The sequence below is a fragment of the Podarcis tiliguerta genome (assembly GCF_965153285.1).
Source record: "Podarcis tiliguerta genome assembly, chromosome: 6".
Lineage (NCBI taxonomy): Eukaryota > Metazoa > Chordata > Lepidosauria > Squamata > Lacertidae > Podarcis > Podarcis tiliguerta.
Genome location: NC_139539.1, coordinates 70,679,372 through 70,702,879, shown reverse-complemented (window position 1 = coordinate 70,702,879; position 23,508 = coordinate 70,679,372). Strand labels below are relative to the sequence as shown.

The 23,508-nt window shown below is 40.0% G+C and overlaps 1 protein-coding gene across 5 annotated transcripts in view; it reads left to right on the top strand.

Annotated features, from left to right (window-relative positions):
* The first annotated feature begins 2,325 nt into the window (after nucleotides 1-2,325).
* HFM1 (helicase for meiosis 1) overlaps nucleotides 2,326-23,508 on the top strand; it is a 51,473-nt gene continuing 30,290 nt past the window's right edge. Inside the window, exons 1-16 of one of the 5 annotated variants that reach the window (XM_083444808.1) lie at nucleotides 2,326-2,578; nucleotides 3,816-3,910; nucleotides 5,328-5,440; nucleotides 7,427-7,469; nucleotides 9,606-9,865; nucleotides 11,485-11,529; nucleotides 12,148-12,218; nucleotides 14,613-14,745; nucleotides 16,517-16,668; nucleotides 17,294-17,371; nucleotides 17,457-17,618; nucleotides 18,329-18,529; nucleotides 18,629-18,717; nucleotides 20,038-20,081; nucleotides 20,169-20,270; nucleotides 21,116-21,261. In XM_083444808.1, the coding sequence (XP_083300934.1) occupies nucleotides 3,849-3,910; nucleotides 5,328-5,440; nucleotides 7,427-7,469; nucleotides 9,606-9,865; nucleotides 11,485-11,529; nucleotides 12,148-12,218; nucleotides 14,613-14,745; nucleotides 16,517-16,668; nucleotides 17,294-17,371; nucleotides 17,457-17,618; nucleotides 18,329-18,529; nucleotides 18,629-18,717; nucleotides 20,038-20,081; nucleotides 20,169-20,270; nucleotides 21,116-21,261 (1,701 nt within the window). In that variant the 5' untranslated portion in view covers nucleotides 2,326-2,578; nucleotides 3,816-3,848. Of the gene's footprint in view, nucleotides 2,579-2,858; nucleotides 3,279-3,309; nucleotides 3,589-3,815; nucleotides 3,911-5,327; nucleotides 5,441-7,426; nucleotides 7,470-9,605; nucleotides 9,866-11,484; nucleotides 11,530-12,147; nucleotides 12,219-14,612; nucleotides 14,746-16,516; nucleotides 16,669-17,293; nucleotides 17,372-17,456; nucleotides 17,619-18,328; nucleotides 18,530-18,628; nucleotides 18,718-20,037; nucleotides 20,082-20,168; nucleotides 20,271-21,115; nucleotides 21,262-23,508 lie in introns of those variants that run through there. The other 4 variants (XM_083444806.1, XM_083444807.1, XM_083444809.1 and 1 more) reach the window with 4 other exon arrangements.

Sequence of the window (23,508 nt, the reverse complement as noted above, 5' to 3'; positions counted from 1 at the left end):
GAACTAAATTTTTAATTTTTTTCTCCTTGACTTGAGTTGCTGTTTTTTATTTTAAAAGAAACTTGGAAGAATGGTGTTATGTACTGAAGTTCTCACCAACAAATGGGTCATTAAAAAATCCCAAAACAAAACAGGGCCTGAGCGTTCAGAAGAAGACAAACTGGAGAAAAGCTATTCAGGTAGCAACACTGCACTGGAGAAGGAAAAAAACAGGCAAGGGATTCTCCTAGTTTGCAGGTGTTCTCCCATAGCCACAGAGTGCAAATAGTTACTCCCTTCTCCCTTGCCAGCAATTTTTGATAGGGTGGGGGGAGTTTGCTTATACCCGAGGTCATATTGCAATTTGGACATATTGGCTACACGAAATAACTCTTTAAACTTTTAAGTAGGGCTGCCATACGTTCCCTAAGAAAAATCTCAGCATACCAACAATCGCCCATTATAAACATGCAGGGAGGAAAAACACCCAACTATTTCGAAACAGTTATGTGTAACACTTAGCTTAGGGCTGATTTTCCCAGAAATTGCCCGGATTTCAAAGGCAGAATTGACGTCTGGGGGAAACTTCTGAAAGGTGGCGCTTTGTCCTGGATCTTAGACAAGTGAATCGAAAAATCATGCTTTTTGGCGTTTTTGTTTAAAAAAAGGTCAACAACATTTTGGGGTCTTTCTAAAAAAAAGCTGAACAACTTTTGGGGTGTTTTGGTTTTTACTTTTTGAAATATGGCAACCCAAGACAAGGGTCTCCCACAGATGAGGGGAATAGAGGCAGAGAATTTCAAGGGTGGGAGAGAGTACATGTTTTTTCCAAGATGTTTGTTATCAGCTCTTGTTCTGAAAATAGACAATGTCATCATTTGTTCATATGACACCATAACAATAACTGCTACCTAGTAATTATCTGCACGAGAAGGAAATGATCCTGTTATTGGTCCTCTTTCTCATTTATTTTGTTGTTATTATAACTCAATCCGTTTTTTTTGGTGTTGAAAATAGCCTGTGTTTCTTTACTCAGTGGGAAACTTCTTCAGAACTTCTCAGGCTTTTAACAAATTTGTACTCGGATGGGACATGTCTCCTCCTATTGTTGCATGGACCATTGACCCATGACTGTCTGGTGTTCGTGATTTTTCTGGTAACATTGCTCCTGAACATACAGGTTTATGGCTTGTTATGTGATCTCTGTGAGTCAAAAAGACTCAAAACATATGGCTGATCAGATGTTAGGCTTGGGGGAAATCAAAAATTAAACTGTCTCAGAGCTGTTGAGAGGCTGCTTTGCTATATATTTTATGTGATTTCCGTGTGTTGAGGGAGATGACATCTTGGGAAGAGACTCTGAGGGAGGAAAAAAAAGAGCTCTAAAAAAACCTGAACAGTTTGTATGGTCGTTTTAATCTTTAAAGTCTGGTCAGCTAAAAGCAGATGTTGCAGACGAAGATGGAAACTTGCCTGAGGCCAAAAGAATTGGAGAGCACCCTTTCTGAAGGCAGAAAAAGAAAAAGAAAAAAGGCAACTGCTGTCTGAAACTACAGTGGACACGATCCAGTCAAAGTTAAGCACTTTTACATCCCATGGATTTCAGCCGAGACTTTTTAAACTCATGCTTCACTCTCACCATGAGATCAATGGCTTAAAGGTGCTTAACTCTGACAGGATTGTGTCCAGAGAATTTATATACATCATAACTTTATTTTGCTTTTGTGTTTTGTTTTATAAAAGAGTAAGTTTATAAAGTTTTATTAGCTGTAGAGTTCATAAAATATAAAAATGTAACAGATTTCAAAATAGTTCAGGGTTTTTTTTGTACTCTGGCATCCTGAACAACTCCTCGTCATCAGGAACACTTTCTAGGGTTGCCATATGTCCCATATTTCCCAGACATGGATATGGAATACTGCAGTCAATATGGAATACTGCAGTAGACAGCAGTGTCTGGGCAGAAATCAGTAAAATAGTTTTTGCTGACTCCCCCCCCCCCAAAAAAAAATAACAACCCCAAAATGGCTTTTTTGCGATTTTGCTTTAAAAAAAGCTCAGCAGCTTTTCTGTCCAGGTGCGAGTGGTAACTGTAAGATATTTGGCTTAATAAATCTAAGTGCATGCACACACAGTTGGGTTGACAGCTATGCATCTTCATGGAGTATCCAACACGCCACGCAAAACTAGGTAGATATAACAATAAATTCAAAATAGCCTGCTGCTATGTGAAACAACTGCAGACTGATTTGAAGGTACTTTGCTTCTAGCTCAATGGAACACCATATATATCAAGAAGAATGGAGTACATTTCTGACTTAAACTCTGCGTGGGACACTGGTTGCCATATTTTTCGGGGTGGGGGTGGGACAAAGCTGTTGTTGAGAGGCGTTGATATCACACATGCTTAAAAAGATTGAAACGGGGACACACAGTTAAAAGCAACTCTAAGGGAGCGAGCGTGAAGGAGCACATTTGGGGCCAAGTCTGTTTCAATCACCAAGTGTATAATTCTGTATTCCACTATCCTGGGCACGTTAGAAGTGCCTTTTCATATGACCCACATTTGCTCTTCAAATCCTGCCGCACCAGACAAATGGTATTCTTCCAGCTAGTAAAATACTCCTAGCTCTCCTGCTAAACGGTTAATTGACAAAGTGCTCGAAATAGTGTCAATTCGCCTCCAGAAATTGCACCCTGCATTATTTTTCAGGGGCGAAATGGGGTTTAAATCGAAAATGCCCCTCCCAAGCTCCAAAACTCAAAAATTCTTGTAGATTTTACTAAAGAGAAAAAAAGCTCAACAACTTTGATTCCCTTAAAAAAGAAAAAAATACCACTCAACAACTTAAGAGTGAAATTTTTTATTCCACGTTTGGAGATACGGCAACCCTACATATTTTGCCTCCTTTCCCTTTGTTTATCTAATAAGGGAAAGAACAGCCTTGGCTAAGGAACTTAATTTCCCTCTTCTTTTATGACGGCATTCCCTCTTTTCTTTGCCTTTGACTGCTGATAAAAGCTCCTTGAAAAGAGATAATCTTTGTTCCCTCTTCCCTCTAGTAATAAGACAGCCGGTGGTGTCCATGTTGTTGGAGGACAAACTGTGATTTGGAGTGGCTGGCCTGTTCTCCTCAGCTTTCACTATTTCAGGCTGCTAGTAGAGACTTAAGGAAACAACCTGAGGGAACATTTGATTTTAACATTCCCCGCTTGGGGTGAGAAGGGAAGGTTGTAGCCTAGGCGCTCCGCTTGGCCAAATATACGGAGCCGGACACAGCCTACAGACATAGGCCATGGTACAAAACGGCCATTTTAATTCATGGGGTGCTGCTTTAAGCAGTCCTTCCTTTAGAGCTCGTAAATCCACTTTGGATGGATGGGAGTTGCATGTCCCACAAGGACATTGTCTTCTTCAGCCAAGGAAAGGGCTGTTTTGCCAAGCAAGAGATATATATGTGTGTGTGTGTATAATGTATGCATGTACACACACACACACACACACACACACACAGACACACTTGTGCAAAGGTGTCTACCTAGTCAGTTGGCAAAATATATGGAATTTCAAAATGGCTGCCTGCCACTCTGTTCTGATTTTGCTCTGAGGTGAAAAAATGACACGGGGGATCTTTGAATTTAAGGCTTCCTCGGGTGGGAGTTCTAAAGAATATAATATAATAATAATGAATACAATGTTATAAAAATAACAATATCCTTATCAGATTGAAAAAGCTGGTATACTTACCTGGCAGGGGAGACACCTAGATCATGAAAAAGCTGGTATTCCTTTGTCATTATTTAGAAATAATTATAGTTGTCAATGTCTTTTGCAGCTTTTCTGAGAATTCACTTCTCGTCTTAATACAATGACAGAACCTGCCTTTTCTTTGGATAATTTGTTTTTTGAAGGACCAGGTACAAAGCAAATGTAAGTTTCTTGCAGCAGTCTCCCACAAGTTGTTCCTGTGATTTGGCAGTGGTAGAAGTCGAGGGAATGTTTTCTGGCTCTAATATGTTTTCTGTAAAATGAGATAAAGGTTTTTTGTTTTTAAAATAATAATATTTTTTATTAATTTTCAAATATTTACCCAATATTGTCACAGTTTTGCCAATATTATTATTATTATTATTATTATTATTATTACTCATATACCACCCTATACCCAGAGGTCTCAGGGCGGTTCACAGAACAAAATCAAAATATAAGACCACAAAATATATAATCAAAATAAAAACAACAACCCAATACCCCCCCCCCAAAAAACACATTTTAAAATTATACAAATTCCAATTAATATAAAAATAATTCCCGTTATTTCCAAATTTATAAATTTGATCATAGTGGTTTCCTAACTCCTTGATTTTTGTCTTGTTCTTATATTGCTGCAGTTCATATTTTTTCTATTAACTCTGGTCTCTCTTCAGATTGTATCAATCTTTCGCCTTTACTAAAGGTTTTTATTTTCAACAAACCATAATAAATAAGCTTCTCCTTTCCTAATTCTCTCAGTCTTCTATATTTCAAAGAATAACAAAACAAAACAAATGCAAGATAATTAAATAAATTGTTATTGTAAAATATTCAAGGAGCTACCTATCTCTATATTCCAAAGAATAGTGGCAGGTAGGCCCCTAGAATATTTTACAATAACAATTTATTTAATTATCTTGCATTTGTTTTGTTTTGGTTTGTTGCTATGTTTTTTTCAAAAAAGTTTCTGTAGCAAATGATTATGATAACGTAAGTTAGTTGTGCAAGATAACATAGCAGCAGGACATCTCAGCTTATTAGGAGCCCTAAGGTGATATCAGATGTTTTCCCTTTGCTGACTGAAGGCATCCAGGAGCAAAATAGGGAAAAGGGGTGCAGCTTTGCTTATTTCTTCTGTTCCCTACAACCCCACCCAAATCGGCTCTAGCCTCCAGAGCTAGGGTTGCCATATTTCAAAAAGTAAAAAGCAGGACACCCCAAAATTCCCACCGCACGTCAATTCTGCCTTTGAAATGGCAGCCCTATCCAGAGCAGATTTTGGGGTTCAGTGGGGAACGAGAATCTAAAAATAATTGTCTCTCTCTCCCCGTTTTACTGACTTCTGTCGGAGGAGAGGAAACATTGGCTATCTGCTTTGGTTGTGTCCCAAAGCATACCAAATTCTCATTAAACTGAGGAGGGTTAACAGAAGTCTTATATTTAAAATATAACACGTCCCCCCCGCCCCAAGTGTAATGTTAAAAGGGATAATTTAGAAGTGACACAACAGTCAATATGTTCTCCTGCAGTTTGTCATTAATTTGGTTGGAAACACTTAATGTTTTTTCGCTTCATGTTAATATGTTGGAAACAGATATCTAGAAAATGAAGAGCCAAAAGACTGGTATCTTGCACCTGTTCCGTCTGCGTTTGAAATTCCACCTACTCAGCAGCTACAAATGGAACTGGGAGGGAATAGCCAAAAAGGTAGAATGTTTTGCGATTAGTTAATAATAAGAGGAAGTATGGAATTTAAAAACTGCTGTATTTTTCCGTGTATAAGACACCCCCATGTATCAGACGACTTCTATTTTTTTGAACACAAAATCAATATTTTAAAATAGGTAAAGGTAAAGGTACCCCTGCCCGTACGGGCCAATCTTGCCAGACTCTAGGGTTGTGCGCTCATCTCACTCTATAGGCCGGGAGCCAGCGCTGTCCGCAGACACTTCAGGGTCACGTGGCCAGCGTGACAAGCTGCATCTGGAGAGCCAGTGCAGCACACGGAACGCCGCTTACCTTCCCGCTGGTAAGCGGTCCCTATTTATCTACTTGCACCCGGGGGTGCTTTCGAACTGCTAGGTTGGCAGGCGCTGGGACCGAACGACGGGAGCGCACCCCGCCGCGGGGATTCGAACCGCCGACCATGCGATCGGCAAGTCCTAGGCACTGAGGTTTTACCCACAGCACCACCCGCGTCCCACTTAAAATAGTTAAGGTTACCAAAATTAGGATGGCATATTTCAAGAGCCAGAGCCTGGACCTCTATGCATTCAACATCCATGTATAAGATCACGCCCCCCCCACCCCAATTTTTGAACTTTTTTTTTAAAGCAAAAAACCATTGTCTTATACACAGAAATATACGGTAATATTCAATTACTCACTTTAATGGGGGGGGGGCAATGCCTACTTTTACTGAAGTATGTTGAATCATGGGCGAAGTAGACTATATGTGAAAATGCATGACTGTATTTCACACATTTTTTCTTTAAAAAAAATAACAGCCATAGTGCTGGGTGCATCATAATGGCTTACTAACCCCACGTTGCTATTCAACATAGGATGAAAATACTTCCCTCTCAGGTTGTCATTTGCTCCAGAAAAGAAGCTATCCAAAATGCTATCTACAGAACACTGAAGTACTATGGGGTTGCTTTTGGTTAGGCGCAGCAATGGAGGATTAAAAAGAAGAAGAAAAGAAATTAAAATTTCATTTAAGTATTTTTTTTAATCTGTTTTTCTCCTACAACAAAAAAGTTCAGAGCTCTTTGCAACCCTACAAGCAGTATTGTAGGCAATAGGCCCATGGCTTATTGGAGAAAACAAGAATTACCACAGAGCGCTTAGGTCAACGTGAAGGTGCCATTTTTAAAACAATATAGAAGCAAGAATGCATTTCGCTCAGTCACCTCTTAAATTACTTTAAGGTAAGGAGCAGATAGCCTCCACCCAAAGGAATTATGGATTAAAGTGAATCACTTTTACTTCCCCTCACAAAAATCTCCTGGACATATTTGGACGCAATTTGGCAAGTTTAATCCACTTTGAAGGGGATTCTGTATCTCTACATGCGATACACTTTGGTCAAAAGGAGGAAAAGCTTCTCCATTATAGTGAATGAGGGAACACAATTCAATTTTATACCGAGTAGCTCTGGAGCTGATGACAAACAGAGAGAAAACACAGGGTGACTCTAGAACAGATCAGAATTTTTTATTTTAAAAACCACCAATATAAGTATAGGCCAAATCTCCGGCCCTGTGCATAACCATAATAAATGAGGGATTTTAAGGATTGTCAAGCTGAGAAAGCACAACAAAACATTGAGAATAATGACATGAAATTTATTTTCTTTTATGCATGTTTTGTTGAATCAACTTCTTGGTAGCCATCGTATTCTACATTTCTTTTCCTTTTGCAAGTAGCTTGCACAGAGCAAATGACTTGCCCTCTTTTAAGAGCATTACTAAGGGATAAAATCCTAAATGGTCTACATGATTACTTTGCTATGAATTCTAACAGGCAAAGCCTATAGGAGTTCAGTTAGTGGAGGCAGGCAAGTTGTTTTCAGGCCAATAGTCTGGAATTAGTCCCATTGTTCCCCTATGACCTTGATTAATATGAAAACAGAGCTTGTTAACTGTCTTGTAGAAAACCTTTAAAAAAATAAACTATTAATTAATTTTCCAGAAGAAGATGGTGATGAAAGTGCCTGCTCAACATTCAGGAAAAGGTAGGCTTTTTAAAGCCAATTATAATAATTCATCAAATATCAGAACCATATTATTTTAGATACATTTGTCAAAGACTCAGTTTTTGATCTTTGAAATGAAAGTACTTAATAGGGCTCCAGGCAATTGTGTTAATATTCTTTTGAATGTGAGAAAACTGGGATAGTTCCTTTCGGCAGTGTTTTAATACAGTAATTAGATTTGCTCTAGGCACAACCCTTTTTTACAAGGATTTAAACACAGGATTTAGTTTATTACTTTAGTTAAGAGGCAGCTGATGTACTACCAAACACACTCTTAAAATTCCATACAAAGACATGGTCCTTGGCAGCTCACAGATATACTAGTTTATTTTTATACTTTAAGCTGTCACAGGGCATGCATGTAATCCAACTCCTTTAAGAATCAATCTCAGGATAATCATTGCTTTAATAGGACTGGACTTCACTCTTTGCCAGTTTGTTGCAGCAGACTAGAACTGTACTTTTCAGAAATGCGTCCTGAAAGTTCAGTTAACTCTAAGATATTTTGAGTCTACTTGAAAGCTATCTAGGTGACAATGAATGCTGATTCTCAGCCCATTTCAGATATGTTGCTCCTCTTTTTGGATGTGTAGAATCCAGTGGGTTTTCTTTAATTAATGACTATTACCACAAATATTGAAAGTGAGAACTAACAAGCAATGAACTACAAGTAAGCAGCTCTTTGAAAGGGAAAGATTGTTGCACCCTGGCTATTTTTCCATTCTTCTTGAATTATTCCTGTCCAGATGTTTATTTTTATATTTATTTATACATACAATTAAAATGCCGCTTAACATAAAACAACTCTATGCAGTTTGCAAGAAGAGGTAAAGTCATAAAATCACAGCAAAAATCTAAGAGATACATCAGAGGAGCTTTTTTTTAGCCTGAGGGATGCTTTCCTTTCTAGGCAATCTTCTAAGGGCCACATGCCAGCGGTGGGTGTGGCCAGAGGCAAAGGTAGGCAGACGTACGAATGCACATCTTACTTTTGTGCAGTTGGCTAGTATCTGCACACACTCGCATGCTTCTCTTGACCCTCCATCCAGACGAGCAAGAGCATCATCAGAGCTCAAGTACACATTCCAGCAAGGCAAAGACACAGGGTTCAAAATAGGGCCATGGATGGATGGGACCTGGGGATAGTTGTGAAGGCTGAAGGTCTTTGTCACCTGGGCCTGGTGTTCCCTATTTCTCAGATACATAGTAAAATGCTAAATCACAATACCGATCAGCACAATCTGGAAAAAAAAATGTTTTCAACAACCAGAGAAATCCTGAATAAATAAATGGGTTTTAAAAACATACCACATTTGATGCTTCCTGAATGGGGACTGGGTTCCAGAAGGATGGTGCCACTGTGGGCAAGGCCTGTTTCCATGATGTCATGGTCATCTGGGGCCTCATCAAGTGAACATATGGGTCGTCTAGGTCAGTATGAGTGAAGGTGCTTTGCTAGGTATCCTGGCATACTGTATACCACTCACAGTATGTGACATACATTGAAATATGCAGGCAAAGCCACTGCATGTTCTTGGCATCAAATGTAAGTGGTTTTGATGTTATGCTCAAGCAGGAAAAACAGATGTACAACATTTTCAGAGCAACGTATAAAATGGAAAGACACATATCTTTCCTGTATGGCTGATACATCTCACTGTGGCAGAGATGCAAAATGTCCCACTTTGGATGTTATGTTAGAAGTGTAAAGTCCAAAGCCACCGCAAGTCTTTCCTCTTTCAATGTCATTGTTTCTTTTATCTGTACTCAGCTATTTCACTTCCAAATCAACAGTGAATTTATCCTGGAGATCTTGGTCCATGCTGCACAGCTTGATAGGCACTAAAGGAAACATGGCCCGCCAGCCCTGTATAAATGACCAGCCCAAGGCTGAATTAACTCCTTGTTTCGGTTGCCTGCCAGAGACTGCAAGAATGGGTGTGGGGAAGCTTGGTGGGTCAAAAATTGTGCGAGCCTGTTTCAAGTAACTAATAACAGGTTTGGTTTTCAGCAGGTATTGGAAACAAAGCAATGTAAGCTGTAGTATGTAATTGCTATGTAAGTAGGTTGTAAATGTGTATATTATATGAAAATATCCCTTTGAATTTATTACAGCTTATTTAAACCAACCAATTATAAATATGTAAATCCAGGCAACACTGAGAGTACCAATGCCAAGGGAGAAATGGACACGTATTGTAAAATTACCAACAACAAAGAAATGAGGAAAGGAGACCTATGGAAAAATAATACGCAGTTAACTCAAGATTCAGATTTTAATCTGCTTAGTGTAAATGATATTTTTTCTGCTTATGGAAATGGAATTGAAAAAGCACAGTCATTTCCTTCTGTTTCAAAGACTTTTAGGATGGAAGGTAAATTACACATTTTCTCTGTAATTTTTCGCTACAAAGGTATTTACAACACTGGCTTCATGAATATACATTATTCATAGTTATTGCATGAACAAAACTGTAGATGGAGTCAAGAAATACACAACAATATGCTTGAGTAATATAAAGTAAGGAACATAGTCATATTCATATAGAAGGTCAGAAGCAAATTAGAAAAAAAGAGATGTGAATCACAGAAAGGAACACCTAAGCCAGATAAGACAGAAGTAATTATAATGTGGTGGATTAAATGCATGTCTCAAAGAGCTTAGTGCTCTGCTATTTCTGAGGTCAGCCATGGGAACTGATGAAAAGAAAGCTATGCATTGTTCTTTCACATCTTCCTCTTCTGCTCCTCCACATCAAATTTCATCTGCATATACTACAGTGAAAAATTTCTTCAACATGTCACAAGCAATCCTTCTTCTTTCTTCCCACATTGGAAAGAAGGGCCTATAGGTAATTTGAAGGTAAATGAGGGCAAGATATAAGTCTGCACTTCCAAAGAGCAGTGGTAGTCAACATGGTGTCCTCCAGATGAAGTTGAACTACAGTTCCCATCATCTCTGATGGCCATCTGTCATGGATACTTTAGCTGAAATTCCTGCATTGCAGGGGGTTGGACTAGATGAATCTTGGGGTTCCTTCCAACGGTAAGATCTATGATTCTATGACTGACCATGTTGGCTAGGGCTGATGGGATCTGGAATCCAAACATGTCTAGAGGGCCATAGATTCCCCATCTCTGATGTGCCAAACCTTATTGCCCCGGCCCTCATTGCTAGACAAGAGACTTGAACTCTCAGTGCAGTTTGTGCCAAAGTCTTTAAAGGCAAGGCACAGGTTACAGGATTTAGCAGATGTAAAGGAGGTACACATACATGGCTCTTGCAAGCTAGGACATGGGTCCAGCAAGCAACATGCCCCTGCACCTTCCTTTTGAAGAGACAGATGGGCACAGAACTTAGCATGGCAAGTGATCAGAGTCCCAGGACTAGGCACACAAATGGGCACTCCCCATGTGTTTTTGGGCACCACAACATGTGTTTTTGAGCACTGCAATCTCGCACAAGACAATGTCCAGCTGTGATCTCATGCATTTTTGGGTGCCATGCTCTTGCATGAGAGCATGTCCCCCCTCCCCAAATGGGAAGTCTTGGGACAGTTGATGGGTATGTGCGGACCATCAATTGGGAACCACTGCTCTAAGTCATTATTTTGTGGATACATTTGCTGTATTGAAAGATATACAGAAACACTGTTGTAAAGAAGGGCAGTCGAGAATTTTTGTCTGCAGTCCTCAAAAAGATACTGGCTATTTGCTTTCCTAGATAAAGCTTTGGAAGATTGCAGCCTTCTACCCTGGCTTCAGACACCTCAATTGGTGTCTCTACCTGCAGGATCAGTGTTATGCAACCTTTGCCAACCTGGCTGGGGCTGATGCTGGGCTTGCTTTTGGGGGTGGGGGTGGGGGAATTGTAGTCAAAAATATTTGGAGGAAACCAGACTAATGAAATTATATTCTATCATCAGCATTTTTATTTGCGTTTTTTATTAATATTGTTAATGGATGATGATAAAAATAAAGTTTTATTCACTAGGAACTACAGAAGAAGACTTAATTTTGAGACCTGTGACTGAAATCCGTATCCTTTTATGCACTACAATTATGTAAAAGTAACTTCTTGGCTGTATATTATGTAAACTATAATGTTTTTAAATATGCTTTAAGAATCTAGAAAGTAATCATGTGGCTGGGGGACTCTGTAAAGGTAAAGGTAAAAAAAGAAATATAATTGAGGAAACTTATGATTGTAGTAATGGCCATGGTCCATTGAATGAACAATTAACATATTCACATTTTCTTAAGCAACTAGAGTATGAGTATGCAGTTTAGTGGGCCAGCTGCATAATGCTACCATAGCAGGCTCCAGTAGCACAACCATCATAGCACAACCATTATTTGGATTTTCCCAATAATGAATGATGCTTAGGGTTGATTAGTAAATCAATATTTTGCATATGTTTTAATTTTTATTTCATTCCACCCCATATCGTTTTTTCTTTGATTTTTTTTTTACATTTCTCCCCAGCTCCAACCTTGTTAGAAATTTTCTATGTAGAACTGCTATTCCTCCATTTAATCATTTTCCAAACAAATGTTTAAAAGTGGGAAGTTTTATTTAAGTCTGTATAAAGTACTTCATTGTGAAAGATGTATCCATTCCTAACTAAATTGTTTGACTCCTTAATATGACTTTAAGCTGCCCAGTTTAGAAATATTTTCAAAGAATTCCCTTATTTTAATTACATTCAATCCAAGGCTCTGGATGATGTAAGTATGGATTAGTTTTAACTATGCAGGTTTCATAATTATTTTTACACTTACGGCCATGCATAAGGAAATACCCACTGCTGATTTCATAAAAGTAGTTCCTGTGACCCGCCAAGATTAATGGAGCTTGCCATCAAGTATGGCAGACTACTAGGGCAGGGCAGGGATCTGGTTCCAACCAGAGGACTGGATCCAAAAGTACCGTAACTTGGGGAAAGTTATCCGCCTATAAAATCACCTGACACACCATATGACTCCAACTTCTGTTTGTGACTGCAATGGAACATTATAGCCATGGCTTCAACTACAGTGGATAAATCTTCCTTTGCTTGCAGGCAAAGAAACAGTTCGGTGTTCACCTAGAATGTCCCTTCCCCATTTGTCCTTTGCGGCAGCCATACCTTGAACTTTTCTACACCTGGTGTGGCTTATGAAAAATAACTTGGCAGACTAACCTCTGAGGTCTGGTACGCCTAAGTAGCTCAGCAATCCAGACGTTCCCCACAACCAGTGGTGACTGGTGCCCACTGGGACACACATATGGCAGAAGGCAGGAAGGCCAATAATAGGCAGAGCTAATGACAAGTTCAGCCAACTAATTCTAGTTTTGACTCATTCTCCTCCCTGCTGAGGAGGGCAACCCTGAGACCGAGACAGAAGCTGCCACAGGCAATGCTACCCCCAGACCAATTTTAAGTTGGAAAATAGGCAGGTAGGGACCTACTAAAGGCAGGCTGAGATTTGTGGGGCCCTAATGGACCAGCCTCCACTGCTCACCACTTCCTAAGGGCTCAACGGACGCCTTGTTCTTGCTGCTTGCCTTGGATCCTAGGGAAAAAAGAGAATATTTGCTCAGTTGCCGGATTCTTTGGCTTGATATAATAACAAATAAATAAATATTATAACATAAACCCTCATGGCTGCAATCCTGTGCAGTTTTATCTGGGAGTAAGTCACATTTAACCCAGTGGGACATAGTCTGGATAGATATGCATAGGGTTAGATTGCACAATTGCAATCCTGTGCACACTTAAATTGGGAGAAAGCATCACCAAACACAGTGGAAGTTAATTTCTGAATAAATATGTGTATGATTGCACTGCAAGATAAAACAAAGTGCCAAAAGAACATTATAAATGATGGCATTTGTTGAGTATGCTGTGACCACATTACTTAACTAAAATATGTAGAACTGGAGTTTCAAAATCTCTGCAGTGTTCTTAATTTAGGCGATAACTAAAGCATTAACTAGAATGGGGTTACTATAAAGCAGGTATGGGGAATCCATTGCCTTCCATATGTTGTTGGACTACAACCCACATCACCCGTGGCCCCTGGGGCTGATGGGAATTGTAGTTTCCCATCCCTGACATACAGGTTTCCCATCCCTGACATACAGTAGAGCAAACCTTTTAAAGCTTTTGGCCTTATTCTGGTAACAAAGTAGTAAATAGACAATAGGTTTATTCTTTATAACATTAGAACTTTGCACAAGTGGCTGCTTAAGCTACATATAATTTATGGAAAAAACAGATCATTAAAGGATGATTTGTTCTGAAATTGATGCTGAAGGACAAATCTTACTGTGTATTTTTAATGATAGACCACTGTCAAGGCCTATCATCTTCTATGTGCATGGCTCCCTCCTGAGACTTGAAAATGGGTTTTGTGTTAGCAACTCTACAGCAAGCTTTGCTACATAATGGCCCTAGCTGTGCCATATATTCTTCATAATTGCTCAGCGGCAGATCGCAAGGAAAAACTATTGCTTTCACTTTATCTTTTTTGTCCTTGTGTAAAGTAAAAAGTATTTGATGCATAAAAAGGTAGTCTTTAAAAAAACTGAACTTAGCTGTTACAGCATGTTGAATTCTTCAACTTTCAAATTCCAAAGTTGTAACATGACCTGGGAATTCAAAAGACATCTTGGTTAAATTAATGTAATATAGTTTTGCTAGGCAAGTAAAATATGTGTAAACTTGTATAGAAATAATTAAAAATGATTGCCAAGTACTTGCAATATTATTTATTTATCTAGCACTACCTGATATTTTCAGAAGGTAAATTTGAAATTTGTTTTGTTTTCTGAAAGCAGTTTATATGTTTTGACATCGACATACCACACGAAATGTTGTCCAATACAAAAATAATAGCACATTAGAATTCCTTATACCCCCAAACCTATTTTAAACACCCCTCATTGAATAAATTTTCAAAAATTAAGTTTTACCCCATAAAATGACATGCCCTAATGACTATATCATTCATGATTTGAGTGTGTGTGCATCAATACATTAATAAATAGTTGATTGTGTGCAAATTATTCCAAACCTACTTGTCAAAATATATGCACCTGATTTTGTGCTCTACTTACTATTAGTTGTTCTTTTTTAGCTCCTTTACACAGATAGAAATTTTGTGATCTGTGCGCCCACCGGTTCTGGAAAAACTGTGATATTTGAGCTTGCAATTATCAGGTTATTAATCAAAGTGCAAATGCCTTGGTTAAATATTAAAGTTGTATATGGTAAGTATGCCATATGCTTAAGTTAATAATTATTAATTATCAAGAAAAAATGATAGCATTATTTTGATATTTACGCATGATCGTTTTGTTGATGAATATGGACACATGTCCAAACAAAGTTTGTCACATTGCTAAACATGGTTTATTTTTTAATCTACATGACAGTTGTTGAAGTTGTTATTTTAGCCATCCTTCCAAACTGGAATTCCTAAATGTTCATCTGATGTCAAGACAAGGATATGGTCCTAACAGGCAAAGGCGTTGCAGGCATAGTTGGAGGCAGGTCACAGCCCAAGTTTCTAAGAAGGCAGGAATCTATGATGGCAGAGGTGTAATTAGGACTGGGCCAGCAGTTCTGTCCTAGGGAAGACAGAGCAAAAGCAAGGAAATGCAGTAGGAATCCGCTGCTACTACTCATAGTGACAAGTTGCTGTGCCAAACTCTGAGATCAGAGTTGCCTTATAGCTGACAATTTCCATAGTCTAGGTGGCAGCCTTGTATTGTATTCAGCCAGGTTTGCAGCAGAGTGAGGTCAGTAATGCTGGAGGTAAAGTACCAGGCTTTGTTGGATGCCCAGGTTCAAAACACTACCCCAGTACCCTTAAGCCCTGCATCTGTTTATGAAACACAGGTTCCCCAGTATAACATGTAGTTCTGCCTTCAGAAAGTAAAGACAAGCCCATTTCATTTATTTATTTATTGCATTTAAATCACACCCTTCTCTCTATCCAAAGGAATGAAACATACTGATTCTAACAGTTTGTAATAATATTGTTATACCCCACCCCAATCTCCACGAGCGGTGAGAGATTCTAGAAAAGTTCCAGGTGTTTACCCAGGGTCTTTGTTTCCTTTTGGGCATTGAGGTACAGCAGAGACTGTGGTGTCTTTAATATATGTGGTTTATTTACAGATATATACAACCTGAGTCAGATGGTGGAAAATCCCAGCATTAAACTGATACAGAGGATCCCTTACCTCTCCCGTGGGCACCGCGGGCTGGGATCTAAAGACAGAGAGATCCTCCATGCTCCCTCTCTTTGTTACAGTCGGCCACTTTCAGCCCATATCGCATTCTGCCCCACTCCTTCCTCCTTGTCACTGCTAACCCAGTTAAACTATTTCCCTCCAGCCTATGTCATCCAAACCTGAAATCCTAAACCCTTCTTGTCTCTTGGAGGCCCCCCCCCATTGTCTAGTACCTCAATGCCTTCTTAATGGCTTCCTTGATGGGTCAATGACAGCCAATCACCAGCCTTTGTTCCTCCAATGGCCCACATTAAACTAGCTCTGCCAAGCTGACTTGCCTCGGTAGCATAAGGTTAACCCAGAGAGCTTTCCATGTTTGGCATAGTTTAGTCAAATCTTGAATTATGGGAGACTTACATCCACAAACTCTGGCACCCGGAAACTATAACATTATAAATGCTTTTGTTGCCCCCTGGAGCTTTATCTACCTATACTTGACACAGTTAAGGTTGAAAGCTATTTAGAAGTGTTGGATTTATAATAAAATTAATATGACTCACCCATATGCTGTTGCTTACATAAGTAAAATTGCAATTTTCAAAATCTATGGGGGGTGGATTCATCTAGTTCTAGGACCAGCTCAAATAGGTACAGGAATGAATAAAGATCTTGACTTGTCGGAAAAGAGGGGGAAGGATGGGGAGAGTTAGTTTCACTCAGAAATCTTATCAGTGTAGGCAATGTGTTTGGCGACCTGTTTATTCATGTCTTCTATTCTCCAACTACTCTGTATTGTTTTTAGTGGCTCCAATAAAAGCTCTCTGCAGTCAGCGTTTTGATGACTGGAAAGAAAAATTTGGACCCATTGGACTCGTCTGTAAGGAACTAACAGGAGATACGGCAATGGATGACTTGTTTGAAATACAACATGCACACATTATTTTGACTACACCAGTAGGTTCCACAGTCCAATTAATTGCATTTGAATTTTTTTTTAATAAAGATACTTAGCTAGACATAAAAAAAAATTTCGTATGCATGCTGTTGTTTGTGTGTAAACATTTTCCATCAGTTTCTGATGCTAGGAAATGACTGGAAAACTTCAAAATCCCTTGAAAAAAATATTTTAGTTTTATCAAGCAGTTTGATTAATTTATAGTTTATCAAAATGTATTATGTTTGTTTTGTGCGGCATTGTGTGAGAAACCTTTATTCCTATGCCAAATTCCATGTGCTCTGATAGTATCATTTAAACAATAATTCATTTTAAAAACTTAGGAAGGAGAATTAAATTGCATACTTTATTGGATTACGGTGAAAGATTTACTGCTTGGGGGTTTGATCTACACCATTTCTAACATAAAAATGTCCTTAGCTTGGAACAAGGACCTACCAGAGTAGTCTTTTACTTCAGCATTGAATAGATTGATAATAGCATTCTTTTCATAAGAATAGCAATATACATCACCAAATACTACTCTCAGAAAATCTCATTAAAAGTTAACGGAGGAATGATAGTGGAGGACTGCACCATTAATATGAATAATAATTATTATTATTTTGTTTGTTTTTCTACTAGGAAAAATGGGATAGCATGACTAGAAAGTGGCGAGATAACTCTTTAGTTCAACTAGTGAGATTGATCCTCATTGATGAGGTAAAGTAATAACAAGGTTTTTAAAAATGCAAGTGATTGAAAGCAGGACATTGTACTTCATATATAATTGTGTTTAACTCAATAGGTACATATTGTGAAAGATGAGAGCCGTGGTGCTACTCTTGAAGTTGTTGTCAGTCGGATGAAAACTATTCAGTCTTCTCTTTCACGTGGCTTCGAGAATCCTGACGCAGTACTTCTCATGAGGTTTGTGGCAGTTTCTGCCACAATCCCAAATGCAGATGATGTAAGCAAAGTTAATAGCATTTTATTTCTAGAATTCAAAATGCTGAGGTGTTTCCCCCCATTCAGCTACACACATACACACACAGTACAAAATGAGATAAGCACCGTCATTTGTCCACCGACCCACAACAAACATGAATAAGCTAGGATTGCCATATTTCAAAAAGTAAAAACCAGGACACTCTGAAAGTTGTTGAGCTTTCCCCCCTCAGAATCTATTGATTGCTCACACCTAAATGCTAGAATACATACCTTGCATTCTGCTGGTCTTAGTTTCAATCCCTGGCATTTCCAGTTAAAGTAGGGATGGGGAAGCTGTGACACTTTGCTTGTTTTGGACTACAATTCCCATCAGTCTGGGATATGTTCATGAAATATACCCCCCCCCCGGCACAATGCAGTACTAGACAATGCTGAGTACATAGCATCCCGCCTTTGATCATAACGTATAAGAAGCCCTCTCTCACAGAGGGAAATGTCTGCCCTATCCACAGGAACCCTTTGTCAGTATTATGTGGTCCAAAGTACAGTAAAATTCTATGGCAATTATATTCATAACAGAGAAGAGCACATTGAATAACCAACACAGTATTTGTGTCAGTAGAACTTCCATGACTTAAACAGCTCTGCTTGAGCAAGTACGTTCAGGATTTCAGCCCAAGGCATTCTTTTCCAGCTTCAAGCCTAACATGCTCTCTTTTCTCTTTAAAGATTGCAGAATGGCTTTCAGATGGCAAGGGGCCTGCTGTATGTCTGAAAATAGATGAAAGACACCGACCAGTGAAGCTTCGCAAAATCGTGCTTGGATTCCCCTCCAGTAGCAACCAAACGGAATTCAAATTTGACTTAACACTTAACTACAAAGTAGCTAGTGTTATTCAAACGTATTCTGAACAAAAGCCAACCCTTGTGGTATATATTGTGCCTTTCCCTTGTGATTGTAATGTTCTCGTGTATATTCTAGCATTATTAGTACAAACAATGGGTTTTCATGGGTTTTCTTATTTACAGTTCTGTGCCACAAGGAAAGGAGTACAGCAGGCGGCTTCTGTCCTAGCAAAAGATGCAAAATTTATTATGAGTCTTGAACAGAAACAAAGGTACCTTTTTATAAGACAAGCTTGCTTTTAATATCTATCTCTTTGCATTCAATCACATATGTAGCAAAGTTGTGGAAATCTATCCAATTTATAATGATATGTTTATAAAATCAGTAGCCCCAAGGCTTGTAGCTTATAGGCTCTTATGGTGACGAGATAACAAAACCTACCCCAATATGCCATTTGTCACTAAAAGTGACTTTGCTAAGGATACTTTTCATTTATCATGTGTTTCAAGTGGCTGTTTGGAGAATATGAGTACATATGTGTACAGTAAAGCATGCGCTTACCATTGATGTTTCCTCTAGGCAGTTTTCCCTTGAATATCTGGAATAGATTGTTCATCTATGATCTGCATAGGGCAGTGTCCATATGAATCTCTTGGCATACCCATGACAGGGATGTAGATACCAAGTACAGTTTTTGCCCAGTCGCCACAAAATTGTCCTATAGATGCCCTGTAAAAGTCCACATCAATAAACTGAAGGCTGTTATTCTGATCAGAAAACTGTGTTCTGTAAAACCACCATTTTTGCTCCCTTACCCCATTTTTGCTCCCTTACCCCATTTCACCTAACTTTTGTGCATCGAATGTTTATGCAGCCTGAGACTGGAAATCTGTCTGGATTTCAGTGTGAAAGCAAATACAGCCTACAGGTAGGGCAGTACAGATTTCTAGACATCCCAGTTTATGACACACGTGTACATCTAGATGTGTCTGTGCTTCTAGCACAATTCCAAATCCAGGAACGAAATCTGGGCACAGAAGACGTGTGAATATTTGTTTTATAAAGTATTTTAGGCAGCACCTAAAAAAACAAACCTGGGTGATAGACCTGGCATTGCAATGATACAAGATCTGACATTTATTATTATTAAATTGGTTGGTTGCTTTATCTTGCCCAAAGCAAAGAAGAAGATGTCGCTGCATGAGAAGAGATATGAGGCAGTAAAAACAAGAGGAAAAATCATACTCCTTCACTGTCCTGAATATCTGAATGGGATAGTTTGTTCTTCATGTATGATGAAGTCCAGTAGCATAAGACAGTTTTATAAACAGAGCTATGCTGGTTATTGTTACTCTGGCCATAGAAAATTCTGAGTCCACAATCCAGTGTTTCCCTGCCCCCCCATTTGATACTTGAACTTTCCTAGGGATAATTTTTATGTTTTGATATTTCACAAAATTCAGTTCAAAGGGTTTAAATAATGGTATAGATCATTACTCAAGCAAGAAATATGTTCAATTGCTATCGATGGTTTTTGCATGGTGTTTTATTTATTTTTAATTCTGATACACACACTCTCTCTCTGTTTCAGATTACAAAAGTCTGCAAATTCAGTAAAAGAAGCCAGACTGAGGGGTATGCAGTGTATACTAATTGCAGAAAAGTTAATGTATTTGTCCCAAGATGTTCTGGTAATGTTCTGGGTCTAATTTTCATTTATAGATCTCTTGACCTATGGAGTAGCTTATCATCATGCTGGAATAGAGGCATCTGATAGAAAAATCATTGAAGCAACTTTCAATATGGGAGTCTTGCCAGTTCTTTGTGAGTACAAAGCATATGAGAACAAACAGTGTAGAAACCATATTGCAGTAAGAGGGATGGGGTTGCAAAAACCCAATTTGCGACCATTTCAACAATAATGAGATAATACTAGTTTGAGAAATAGTTGATAAAAGTGAACAGTTCCATGGAGTCTGGTGAATCTGCATTTTTAAATGTGCGTTGGTGGCCATCTCCTCATCTTGCAGAAACAAATTTTAAAAACTCCTTCATTTTGCCCATCCTAAGCTGCCACTACTCTGTGCTTGGGTGACCCTGAATTGTAATATTTAGGGAAGTTTCAAATGACTGATGTTTTAATGTATTTTCAATCTTTTCTTGGAAGCTGCCCAGAGTGGCTGGGGAAACCCAGCCAGATGAGCGGGGTAGAAATAAATTATTATTATTATTATTATTATTATTATTAAGAAAAATCTGTACTACTTTTACTACACCATGCATAATTTTATGCACCTCTCTGATGCGCTCTTTACTTACCCCTTTTCTAAACCAAGAACCTTTAACTTCTGTAACCTTTCCTCTTCCTGAAGCTATTTCAACCCTCTGATAATTTTAGTTGCCCCTTTTTGAGATGCAGTGACCAGAAACATACACAGTATTTCTAGTGTGGTTGCACCACAGACATCACAGAACTTTGGGAACGATATGGGTGGGGATTCAAAGGAAGCATGTGACAACAACCAGTTTTTGGATGTTCATGTGTAATGAGAGAGAGAGATATGAATGGATCGTATACTGGGAATAGTCAGAACACTACAGAATTGTACTTCATGTCTGTTGCTTTATGAAACATCCAAATTCTTTGAAAAACATTTAAATGTTTGCAGTTACTACAAGTACACTTGCTATGGGTGTAAATTTACCAGCTCACCTGGTAGTTATAAAATCAACAATGCATTATGTTGGAGGAATGTTTCAGGAATACAGTGAAACGGACATTTTGCAAATGATTGGGCGAGCAGGAAGACCTCAAGTAAGTTGAATCTGTTATTTAAAGCCATTTTTTATTATAATTGTAGCAAAAGTTGCCATGCACTTACAGAGGCAATGTTACAAAAATGATAAATGAAAATTTTGTAGTTATAGTTGCTTGTGAAGTTTGCACAGTAGAGTTTATTGCTGAATAATTAATATAGCCTTGTTTACTAAGAAATGTAAAGTTGATGCTACTGGCTTCAGTTTGCAAGCTGAATTAGCTTCCAAGTTATTTATTTAAGAAATATCGACCAAATATCTTTTTTAAAAAAAACAACCATCCCACATCTACAAACAAAATCAAACCTAAACACTCTCCTACAAAAACCAACAATTCACAGGATATTTCACATTTGCAACATCTAAACACGGTATAAGTTTTATGAACCATTCTTGCTTTCTTTTGATATACTGGATCCACATCTATGGGAAACAAATTTAAGAAATACAGAGGCACACCTAGGAGTTGGTGAAACCAGTCCCCGCTAGTGGCACAGGCCAGCACAAAAATCACCTATTAGACTATGGAGAATACGACATATATTTGTGTGGTGCTGCACAGCTGCTGTCGTGGCGAGATCAGAAGCTTCCTGTCCTCCTTGCACTGCAGCTCAAAGGTGTATGTTGTAAAGCACAGGTGTCAAACACAAGGCCCGCGGGCCGAATCCGGCCCGCCAGACGTTGTCATGTGGCCCGTGTAGCCGCCATTCTCACTGCTGTTCTCGCCCATCCAGTGCACCATCGCCTGGTTGTGCGCCGCGTCGCCTTTCAGCACGAAGGTGGAGGTGAGCAGAGAGGCTGCTCCTCCGCGCGCCCCGGAAGCCGCTGCTGGTGCCATGCTCGGCCTCCGCTGTGCCGCCGCCGGGCAGGGATGCGAGTCTGGCAGGCGAGGCGCGGAGGCGGAGAACGGGAGGGAGCGAGCCGAGATGGAGGCGGGAGCGCGACGCGAACGCGCGGCGTGGGAGACAACGTGCCAGCAGGGCTTCCACGCCCAGGCGAGGCGCAGCGCCGCCCTCTGCCGGCGGGCCCCACCGAGCCCCGGAGCCCGGCCGCCTTCCCCGACGGCTGCTGGCAGCTGGCAGCAGGGCTGCAGCGAGCGCACCGGAGCAAGTGGACGGAAGCCCGGCGCCTGGGCAAGCGAACGTCCCCCTCAGCCTCGGCTTGCCACGGAGGGCAAGGGAGGCGGCTGCCTCAGGCAGCAGGATCCACAGGGGCAGCTCGGCCCGTTGTGGAAATGTGCTTCCTCCACCAGCACCAGATTTGGGGCCGTGCGGGCGCCTTACCCGCCCCGAGCCAAGGGAGGACAAAATAATGATAACGATGCCTATTTATTCTATGGGGGGGGGGGCACCAAAGTTTGTCCTCACTCAGGGTGGGTGCCATATTACCAAAGTCCGCCCCTGCCCCCCCTCAATGGGATTTGAAATCCAGGGATTTGAAATCCAATAAATTCCTAGGAGTGCCCCTGTCCGTACTGAGTAAGCCCATCAGCCCCTAAAAGCAGACGATACCAACTTTTCAACATTGTGATAGTGATGTTGTGATACGGTAGCGATATATTGCAGTGTTGAAAAGTAGAGGGAAGAACAAGCAGCATTGGCCCCCGTCAGAAACTGGGTTGCAACCGGCACATCTCCCCCCCCCCCCCCCGCCAGCACCTGGCACAGGGAGGAGGCAGCACCAGGCGGAGAAGGAAGAGAAGGCGTAGATAAGCCCCAGCCACAAGACGCAGTCCAGTAAAGGTGCCCTCAGACTGGGCCTGCACAATGTTATGATACATCACCACAGGGGCAGACTTTAGTAATCTTTCATAACAGGGGTGTCAGGCTGAATAAAATATTGAGGGGGGCAGGTAGGCCCCACCTCACATCATCATCATCATCATCATCATCATCATCATCATTTATTACGGGTCAAAGACCAGCTCGAACCTCACATAATTTATCACATGCCACACACATCCCATTTAAATGTCAAAGCCCATCAACTTTGGGGGTCTCAGCCTGCTCAAATATTTTAGGCCGATACAACCGGCCCTTTGAGGGTGACCAAACTGCTGATGCGGCCCCCGATGAATTTGAGTTTGACACCCCTGTTGTAAAGTGATTTCTTGGGGGGGGGGGGAGTACCAATACAGTTCCTTGTGCAAGGGACCCTAGGTAGTCCTCTGCGTAAACAGGGTTCTGCAGTCCTGCTCCCACCCTCCCAAAAACCTGAAATGCAATGAGCAAGACAGACAAAATTA